Source organism: Equus quagga, unplaced genomic scaffold (assembly GCF_021613505.1).
Source record: "Equus quagga isolate Etosha38 unplaced genomic scaffold, UCLA_HA_Equagga_1.0 153_RagTag, whole genome shotgun sequence".
NCBI classification, from domain to species: Eukaryota; Metazoa; Chordata; class Mammalia; order Perissodactyla; family Equidae; genus Equus; species Equus quagga.
In genome coordinates, this window is record NW_025796915.1 from 7,401,002 (window position 1) to 7,411,308 (window position 10,307).

Here is a 10,307-nt window from a genome sequence, read left to right on the forward strand (position 1 = left end):
AAACAGGAGAGTAAGAAGCACGCTGGCTTTTTGGTAGTGGCAAAGTAGGTAGAGGCTGACAGGGAGGACTATTTTAGTTTTGGGAATGTTCTGTGGATGTTCCTGTAGGACAGCTGTTTGGAAATGTCCCATGGCCAATTGAAATGTCAGTCTCAAGCTCAGGAAGGAAGCTCATTTATTGATGAGACAACAGACATTTATTTTACACCTACTATCAGCCAAGCACTAAATTTAGGGGAAAGAGATATATTTGCATGTCATTTATATAGACTTCCTTAAAATTATCTTCTCCTCATTAAGTACTTGTTACTTAATATAATCCTTTTATCTTTGTTTTATGGTGCTTCTGAGAACCTTTAATTCAAAGATACATTGCAAATACAATAATAAATATTTGAAATTTGCAACTGATCTACAAAATCATAAATGAATAGAAAACTAAGACTGAGAAAAAACTTTTAATGTATTAGTTAGCAGAGGCTGCAGTAACAAAAATCTCAAACATGTAATGGCACAGCGCCATGAAAGTTTCTATCTTGGTCACGGTGAATAGGTGGGTAGAATGGCTCTCCTTAGAGACCCAGGCTGAAGGAGATTCCACCTCATGAACAACACATGGCTTCTAAGCTCACTCTGTCACCTCCGTCTCAGTCAGCATGCATTGGAGAGTTCAGGCCTCAGAGTGGCAAACATCACTTCTACTCACACTCCACTGGCTAAAACTCAGTCACATGGCCCAATCTAACCACAAGGGCAGCTGGGAAGCACAGTCAAGCTTTGTGTGCAGGAAGAAGAGGAAATAAATTTTGTTGAATAATTAGCAGTCTGCCATAATTTGCATTAAATCATCTCGGGAAAAGTTAAACTCTAATAAATAAGACAGTTGGTTATAAAGAGCATTTTGTATATCAATGAACAGAATCTTTAGCACTGCATCTCTGGTGAGAAGTTATTGCCATTTTTAAGGACGTTCTACTCATGTAACAGTTAAACCATGCTTAATAATGGTAAAAATAAAACTAGAAAAGAGTTTAATTCCTATAACATTGTTCAGAGTCCTTGCAAGGGTATCATTTGCTTTTTTTTGCTGAAAAGCAATCTAAGCTAAGCGACCTGAAATGATGGGGGGCAAGAGGAAAGAGGACAATATCCCAGGATTAATATATTTTCTGTAAGCAGATCCTTTATGACCTTCCTCTTTATTCCCAGGAATATGGGCCTCTTTGATGTGTTTGTGGTTTTTGCATTTCTTTCACCATCAGCATTTTTTCTTCAAAATTGTCCTTAAAGTGACTACATCCTTTTATGAACCCTCACTTAGCCTGTAACCACTTGCCTACTTCCAATAAATTTTTACAACAAATCTCATACCCTTCAGCTTAGTTCTGCACTTGAGCCCAAACACGTGCTCAGAGTAGCAGACTGAAACCCATCAGCAGCAATATATCATTTCTCAAGATCTTATATCACTTGGTATCTAGAGATCTCTGCATTTATTCATGAAATATAACATGTAGATTATCCCTACTTTCATGTATCCTTTAAGACTTATAAGTTAAAATCAAATATCTCTACTGGGGATCCTTCTTCTGGAAGCTTCTACTTATCAGCTCTGCTTTGCTAAGTATTTCATTGACATCAACAACATATTGTTACTTCTGGCCTAGGATTTGGAAAGGGAAGTATTTGAAAGGTAATTAAGTATTTCAGATATTAGCTCTGTTTGGGTTGATGGTAAATAGCTGATACAGTCTTGTCTCAGTCCATTTGGGGTGCTATAACAAAATACAAATTGGGTGGTTTATAAATAAAAAAACATTTATTTCTCACAACTCTGGAGGCTGGAAGTCTGAGATCAGGTGCCAGCAGGAGGCTGTCCTCTGGGTTGCAGACTTCTCACTGCGTCCTCACATTGCAGAAGGCCTAGGGAGCTCTGTGGGGCCTCTTTAATAACGGCACTAATCTCAACCATGAGGGCTCCACCCTCATGACCTAGTCACCTCCTACTAGGAGGAGGCTCTACCTCCTAATATGATCACCTTGGGGATAAGGGTTTCAACATATGAATTTGGTGGGGAGGGGAGACACGGAAATTCAGACCCTAGCTAGTCCCTTCTTGGTAAGTGGTAGGCAGCTGGAGAAGAGCTGAGACAGGGTAATTTGGATCATTAGGAAACCTTCACAGTGTTGTTTAATCAGAACACGTTAGTGGATTTTGCTTCTGGTCACCTAGCATGAGAATACTCTTCGGGCAGAATCCTGAAATTGATGAGCAGCAAGGTCACATATCCCACTGCAGAAGCTAAAGGAGGCAGATCGTCTGCTCCTCGCTCCCAATCGCTGGGGCATCTGCAAATGTTCCACTCAAGGGCTTTGAACTGTGAGGGAGGGACACAAAAATGGAGGCTCCCGAGAGATCATCTGCAGCAATGGAGGGGTGCAGAGTCCACAGCTTAGAGATGACTTCCGAGGTATGGGGGTCCTTTGCAGACTATAGCTAAACATCTTGGCTACTCCAGGCTGCCCAGCTTCCCATTTCCTGCTCTTTTCCTGGACCTTGTTCTTTGGTTCTGTGATAGCCTTATAAACTTTACATTCAAGTTGTCAGCATTCAGACTTTCCAGAGAAAGTTTAGGGTACAGGTATACTCTCCTGAGGACCTATTATTTCAACTAGAAATGCATTGGAAAATGGCTATTTTCTCAGAATGCATCAAATTGATCTCTAATTCAAGAAGAGTTGTAGAATATATATATATTTTTTTAAAGATTTTTTTATTTTTTCCTTTTTCTCCCCAAAGCCCCTCCGGTACATAGTTGTATATTCTTCGTTGTGGGTCCTTCTAGTTGTGGTATGTGGGACGCCGCCTCAGCGTGGTTTGATGAGTAGTGTCATGTCCGCGCCCAGGATTCGAACCAACGAAACACTGGGCCGCCTGCGGCAGAGCGCGCGAACTTAACCACTCGGCCACAGGGCCAGCCCCGTAGAATATACATTTTAAAATAATTACACATAGGTACAAATAACTACCCTTACAAAGTAGCTAATCTGAGAGGGCAATTTTACTATATATGCTTAAAATTATAAATACTATTTGCAAAGAGTAAACGTATTAAAAGTTCTTAGAAAGTCTGTTCTCTACCTCTTATATCTTAATAGACTTTAGTACCCTTCTCTTCATAGAAGCAAACTTCAACCCCAGATGGGTTAAAACAAATTAGTAGATTCTAAATTAATTTCTATTTTTTCAACCTAGATTGTCTTTAGTCACTTTTTTTTTTTTTTTTTTTGAGGAAGATTAGCCCTGAGCTAACATCTGCCGACAATCCTCCTCTTTGAGGAAGACTGGCCCTGAGCTAATGCCTGTGCCCATCTTCCTCTACTTTATATGTGGGAGGCCTACCACAGCATGGCTTGCCAAGCGGTGTGTAGGTCCACACTTGGGATCTGAACCGGTGAACCCTGGGGCTGCCGAATTGGAACATGTGAACTTAACTGCTGTGCCAGCGAGCTGGCCCCAGAGTCTTGTTCTATAACTCCTCATTCCATTATTTGTCTTCAAGGCATCTATTTTTTTTTTCCTTTATAGCCCTATTTTAACACTAAAAATAAGAGCTCATAGCTCTGGTTTTCTTCCTGGTGAATGGTAAACCAATTTTCCTCTTATTGCTACCCCCAAATTATCTTTAATAAATATATTTAAGAAACTGAGTCACAAAAGTTCTAGTGATTTCCAAACAAGTGTTCAGGTAATAGTTTTTATTTCTCTTTCCTTTTCAAAATAAACCATCTTTAAGCTGTTTTAAGATTTCTTGCTATTAATTTCTAAAATCACATATGACTATTTTCATCTAACAGTGCTTTTTTCCATAACCAACCCATTGATAAAGTATTCAATAATTTAAAAAATAAAACCATCCAATTCTTTATTAAGCAAAAGAATTAAGACTAGCTAACTTTTTAGATCCTGGGCCTCAACATTGCTTTGCTATTCAAATCAAAATGCTGTAGTCTTCACATTTGTTACCATGGATTTCAAAAGAATAATCTACATTTCTAAAAGCTATTTATATAGAAAGACAAAGAACATAATGAAGCTGGAGTTTTTCCATATCATTGTTTTTTGGGGTCCAGGCAGCAGAGCCATGATGTAGGTGAAAAAGTCCTATGGCCAGGTTCCAGTGTATGTGATTCAAGCTGAAGAACAAAAAGTTGGACTGTGAATACATTAGCTCAACTCAAAAGGATGTTAACCAAAGGGTCCCCATCTTTAGAGACCAAACAAGGGCAAATGAGCTAAAATGGCATCATCATCAATGTGGGTTATTTATAAAACAGTACTTTCCAACACATATCAAGAGGCTAGGACAGCCATTGCTCAAACCTCTTAAGAGAACAAGATAGGCTGCTCATTTGTTTGGAATGGTTCTTGAAGGAAAATACTTTGGAAGACAGGAAGGTATCTTTCCTCACTTGAAGGCCATTTGTCTCCCTAGGGGCTCAGGCCTTTGAATTGCATCTCCTTTATTCTTCTCAGTGCGAATCAAATCCAGTTCTGGAGGTTACATACTTTGCATCTTTCACAACCTCACTCCCATTGTAGAATCACTCAGCAGGTGGGAACTCATCCTGTTCCCACTGCGTCGCAAAATCCAGCCAAGATTCCTTGATATGGGGCTTCTTTTATTAGTCTATCTTCTGATATTTAGAGCTATTCAGAGCATTTATTTACTACTATAATATGCAATAAAATGTAATTTAAGAAACAAATCTTATAAAATAAGGACCACAAGAGCAGGGTTTTTTGTTTTTTAGTTTAGTCAAGTAGCGTGAAGCAAATGGCTCAGCTTTAGCTGAGCTATATTATTATTTCTTTTTGATAAAAAAAATCAAAATCACCGAAATTTTCTTAGAAATAAACTACAAACAAATCTATTTGTAAAAGTGACAGGAAATCTCTAAATTCAAAGTATGTTGGAAATATGGGAAGTGTATTCAATTGGTTATATAGTGTTTGGCTATTTCAACTTATGTGATGATTGACATCCAGTGAAGTTTTCTTTCCTTTTTTTTTTTGCTTAGGTAGATTTTTTCTAACACCAATACAAAAGCTGTTATCAAAAGGTATAAAGTAAGATGCTTCTAAAAACAACTACTAAATTTAATATTTTGACTTAGTGATCAAGCCATGATTTTTTCAATTCTAATTTAAATTTCTTCCTGTATACTCTCTTTAACCAGAGTTTGGGCTTTCAAGTCATCCTTTTCCATCTTTGTATATTAAAGTGAGCTATTTGCTTCTGTTTAGCAGAGCTGGATGGGAACATCTCTGCATTTGACCTGTTGGCTTTAAGGGCTTACACCTCAGCAAAGGGACTGTTCCATATCACATTGCTAGTGCTGTGGACTTAATTGTGGTTAAAAATTTTAGTGGAAGATGAGCATTTACCATCAAAGAGAACATAAATCTCAGGACACCTATGTTACATAGTTTCTATACATCATATTGACTTGATGTGTTTGTGAGGCAGAGTTCTGGTTTGTAACAACCTTAAATACCATATCCAGAAATAACTGACTCTGGCAAAGAGAGGTAATTTGGGGTCCCTCTATATTTTAGAACAAAGCCAATACAATTTTAAAAAGAATAAATTCCAACTACACAAGTTGACTTCAATAAGATTAACAAAACTGAGAAAGACAAATACGTCAGCTAAGTCAACAAGTCAAACTACTACTCCATACTATTTATACCCAGATGAAATAAAACAATGACTTCCCATTTTTATTTTGCATTTTCCAGCTACTCAGAGTAAACATTATCACTTTCAAATTCCACTTATTATTTTATCTGAAAGAAGAATTTGCTTAGTAAAATGTTTAGCTGCAGGATTTTGTTTGCAATCCGTCAGGTTACAATATCAAAGTTTAGTACTAGTTTCTCCTCCAGTGTAAGCATTCTGTATGTGCGCTTTATTTACATTGCCACTTTTTATTTCCTCCTAAACTTTGTCTCAAGAATGAAACTGTATTGGTGTCATGTAACAATATTTCACATTTGCAACATACATTTGTTTTATCTCTCCCTTGAACCCACGTCCCTGAAAAAAAAACCCACAATGTATCCAAAAAAGAAAAAACTACCGTAGAGTGTATGGGGAAGCCTGTAGACAGGTAGACCTAAAGGCACTGAAGACAGTTGTGTGCGAAGGGTAAAGATGTATTTGTCCTTGTCGCCAACAATCCCCATGACTTATAAACAGCCACGGGCAGCCAACTTAGTACACAAAGTCCTAGGCCTGGCCATAAGAAGTTGGTAACCAGTGGGAATTAAGGCTTTAAGGTCTCTTACAACTAACGTGATGCAAAAAAACCCAAAGCAAGCAAACCGTAAAACCTGGAGAAAGTGCTCCAAATAGAGCCTCTTTGGCAACCCAGACTGAACCAAATGACTCAGGTGCACGATGAGAGTAAACGGTGCGCCGTTTTCTTTCACTAGGTCTATAAAGCCCATAAATTATGTTTGGTCCAGAAAACCAGGAGTTATTAGCACCTTCCTCTTCCGCTATTTAATATTCAATATCTTCGGCAACAATTCTTAACCCACGATCTTCATTCATTTGTTGACTAAACGAGACCCTGGGTGCCTCTTGGTGATCACTCCTTCCAAGCTGACCTTATATGACAGCAAACTGAAATGCCCCTCCGTGGAGAGGGTCCACCGCGCGAGGTAAGTCATCCAAAGGTGGACGCATCTTGCTTTTATTTACTCATTTATTCGAGGGGCGGGGACGGCTGCGGCTGGCCTAAGACGAGGGCCGGCGACGGGGCGCGCGGGCAGGGGGCCGCAGCCCGGGGGTGGGAGCCCGCGGAGAGGGGGGGCAGCAGCCGCGCTCCCCCGGCTCGGTCCGCCGGACCCACGAACGACCAGCCCCTCCCCTACGGTACCCTTGACCCCTCCCCCGCTTTCCAGGCCTTTCATCCGCCCGCCCGCCTAGCAGCCCGCGACCCCTAGACCTCACGCCGCCCGCCTCTTTCCGCAGACCCGGGGCGGCCCGCGATGGCCGGGGCACCGCGAGGACCCCGACCCGACCCCTCCGGCCGCGCCCCTCCCCCTCGTAGAACGCACCTGCGGCCCCGCCCCCGGCCAAACGCTGAGGCGGCGGCGGGCTGGTGAGGCCAGGCGGCTCGGCCCTCGAGGCACAGTCACCTTCCCTTCCCCCGCCATTCCGCCCACCCCCCTCGCTCAGCCAGCGAGCAGCCGCCGCGCTCCTCAGCCGCCCCGAAATCTAAAGGGGTCCGTCTCCGGCACCACAACCAAATGGCTGAGCCTCCCTGGCCGGCTGCGCAGTCCGCCCATTGGTCCCTTCCCCCCCCCGCCGCCGCCACCATTGGCTGTTGCCCGGAGACCCTCGGCGGCGATTGGCTCAAGCTGCTGCCGTTCATCCTCGGGGCCGCAGATCCCGCCTCCACGGTGATCAGGTTAGTGTGCGCCGCGGGTGCTGGGGGCTCGAGAACCGAGCGGATCTGGTTGAGCCTTCAAAGTCCTAAAACGCGCGGCCGTGGGTTCGGGGTTTATTGATTGAATTCCGCCGGCGCGGGAGCCTCTGCAGAGAGAGAGCGCGAGAGATGGACATGGACAAACGGATTCATTTAGAGCTGCGGAACAGGACGCCCTCTGATGTGAGCATTTGCCAAAAATATCTCTGTCGGTCCATTCTCCTACTTTGTGTGTGTGTGTGCGTTGGGGGGAGGCACTTTTTTTTTGAGGGGGGGCGCCCGGGAGGTGTGGGTTTGGGGGTCGGACTGCAAATGAATTGCAGGGTTGGGGGGTTGCAATGCCATCCGAGCATGTTCCGGCTGCCGCCGCCGCTGCCCTTGGTGTGTGACTACCTGTGCGTGTGCTCCCGCGTGTGCGAGTGTGGGTGCGAGAGTGTGCGTGCGAGTGTGCACCCACCGGGGGCCAGCGGGCGCACGCGTTTGGGTCGGAGAGAATGAGGAAAAATAACCCTCTGAGCTCGCTGCTCCCGTGACTCCGTCTGGGGGAAAGATTAACGAGGGAGGAGGAGGAGAGGGGCTGCCTGCTGGATTTAACAACAAAAAAAAGGGGTTTTATATTTTATAAATGAATCCCCCCTTCCGCCCCCCTCCCGCGCCTTCCCCCTCCCTTTCTCTCTCTCTCTCCGCTCGCGCACACACAATAAGTTTTGGGCTTCGCGAGTCCGGTTTAGTTTCTGATAAATGTGGGCCGAGGCCCCCGGGGAGAGCGCGTGGGGAGGGGGCTGCAGTGGAGTTGGGAATGGCTCGAGTTTAAAGTGCGTCTTCATTTCTTTGCAGTGATGAGGCGAGAGACGGGGGAGCCATATTTGTAACTTTGTAGTGTTCGTGAACGCGCCCTTTCTCTCCCTCCCTCCCTTTCTCTGCCTCCCTTCCTCTCCTCCTCTTTCTCCCTCACTCTTTCCACCCCACCTTCGGGCCAGATGCTGATGTTTCTTCCTTTCCTTCCGAAGGGAGGATAAATTGGAAGAAAGGGGGGAGGGATTTTCGAACGTGCAAAGGCACAGATAATCCCCGCGCCTCCTCACCTCGAGCGATCGCTACTGCAAGTTGCCCAAAGGCTACGTCCCGGTCCCCCCTCGCCCCCGCTCCTTCCGGCCTCCCTAAGATGCCAGCCTTTGAGCCCTGGCGCCCCCCGGCACGACTCCCGTCCCGTCTCTCTCTAGGGTGGGCTCCTCGGCAGCCATTCGGCGCCTGGTTAATAAATGGGCACGAGAAACTTTGTCAGGACGCGAGCTGCCCAGAGCTGGTGCCCGTGGTGGGTATCGGCTGGGTCCGGATTTCTGCGGGCATAGCGAACACGCAGCTCCGGGATGGGAGTTTGCCTTCTCGTCGCCGTTATTGATTGGGCAGCGGCGGGAGTGCGGCCGGAGGAAACTTGCACGGATGGGAACTGGGAGGCTCGGCTAAAGCCCACCCCCCTGGAGGGGGAAGGTGAGGGTGGGTTACGCGAACGCTCCTTTTTTCTGTCTCCCTCTCGCTTTCAAACAGTGTTTTATGTGAGTTGGCGGCTCAGCGGAGGAGACCCCGGATCTGGGGCGGAGACGCTGGCCGACTCCCCTCGTGGCCCCTCCGGGGACCAGGCGGGAGGACCCCCCCGCCCTCCGGCCTCGGTGGCCAGGGTTCCACTGAGTTGGGAGTTTGGGTAGCACTGTGCGCTGACCTGTCGCCCCTCCAGCCCGTTAAAACCCTAATCCCTGGCGAAGGCAGGCCTTGCTTCCTCTCTTCTTAGTTCCTCCCCCAAACCTGAGTGAGACTTTTGAAACAAGATCGTTTTTGTGCCCCCCCCATCATAACGCAGCTGTGGACTGTAGACGTGCAGTGCCTTATGGCGCGCAGGGCGGGGAGGGGGTGGCGGAGGGAGGGGAGGGGGTGCCCGCCGCGGAAGGCAGGAGTTTCCGCGAACAATTTCCCGGCGGTTTGCCTTTCTCTGGCCGGTTTCATCCCCGCTCGGACCCGGAGCCGAAGCATTTGGGGGCTGGGTGTGGTGTTGGGGGAGGGGGCCCGAGCCGTGGTCTTCCCGCGTACTTTCCGGAAGCCCCCTGCGCGGAGGGGGCAGGGCGCCAAGTTGGGGGCCAGGGTCGCGGCGGGTGGGTGTGGAGGCGCGGTTCTCCCGGCCAACCCCATCCACACTGCTGGCCAACTGGGAGCGAGATGGAAAGCGGGTCGAACCGGCTCTTTAAACTTCCCCGAGTGTGTGCTGGGGGAGGGGAGCGCGCCGCGCCGAACTGGGAGCGATTTCTCACGCTTCGCCCCCTCGCCTCCCGAGCGTCCCTGCCCACACGCCTGCCCCCGGCCTCGAGGCGGGGTGGGGCGCGGGTGGGGGCAGAGGGGGCACTTTCTGCGCCTTTGGGGCGGAGGGGGAGAAAGCTGGCTGAGGAGGGACAAAAGGGGTGGGGGAGGAGGAACTGTTTTTTTTAAAACGTTCTGAAGACAAATAGCTCCCGGAGAGCGCCCCTGCGCCCCTCCCCGCCGCGCTCCAGCCCGGGGCCCCCACACACCCACCTTCGGAGCCTCTCCCAACTCTGATCCGGGGGCTGGTGGCCACGCCGCGACGCCGAAATAGGACGAGCAGCCATGTTTCCCGGGTCTCTCGCGGCCCGCCCTGCCCCTCCCCCATGGCGCTGCCGGTGCCGAGCGCGGGGCTCCCAATGCGGCCGCCGGGCTCCCTGCGGCGCGGGGCGCGGGGCACGGGGCGCGGGCGGGCGCCGGGGTGGCAGGGCCGCGTGCGCGCGGGCCGGGGTGCGGGC

The 10,307-nt window shown here is 47.9% G+C and overlaps 1 protein-coding gene and 1 long non-coding RNA gene across 2 annotated transcripts in view; one reads left to right on the plus strand and one right to left on the minus strand.

Annotated features, from left to right (window-relative positions):
• Positions 1-5,594: 5,594 nt before the first annotated feature.
• Positions 5,595-10,278, minus strand: LOC124233070 (uncharacterized). The gene is made up of 2 exons (XR_006886965.1): positions 10,063-10,278; positions 5,595-7,607 (listed from the first exon to the last, which is right to left on the minus strand). It is a non-coding gene; the product is annotated as an uncharacterized LOC124233070 (long non-coding RNA).
• Positions 7,559-10,307, plus strand: part of LOC124233069 (acidic leucine-rich nuclear phosphoprotein 32 family member A) — a 38,613-nt gene continuing 35,864 nt past the window's right edge. Inside the window, exon 1 of the mRNA XM_046650141.1 lies at positions 7,559-7,683. Coding sequence (XP_046506097.1) covers positions 7,630-7,683 — 54 coding nt within the window. The 5' untranslated portion in view covers positions 7,559-7,629. The remainder of the gene's footprint in view (positions 7,684-10,307) is intronic.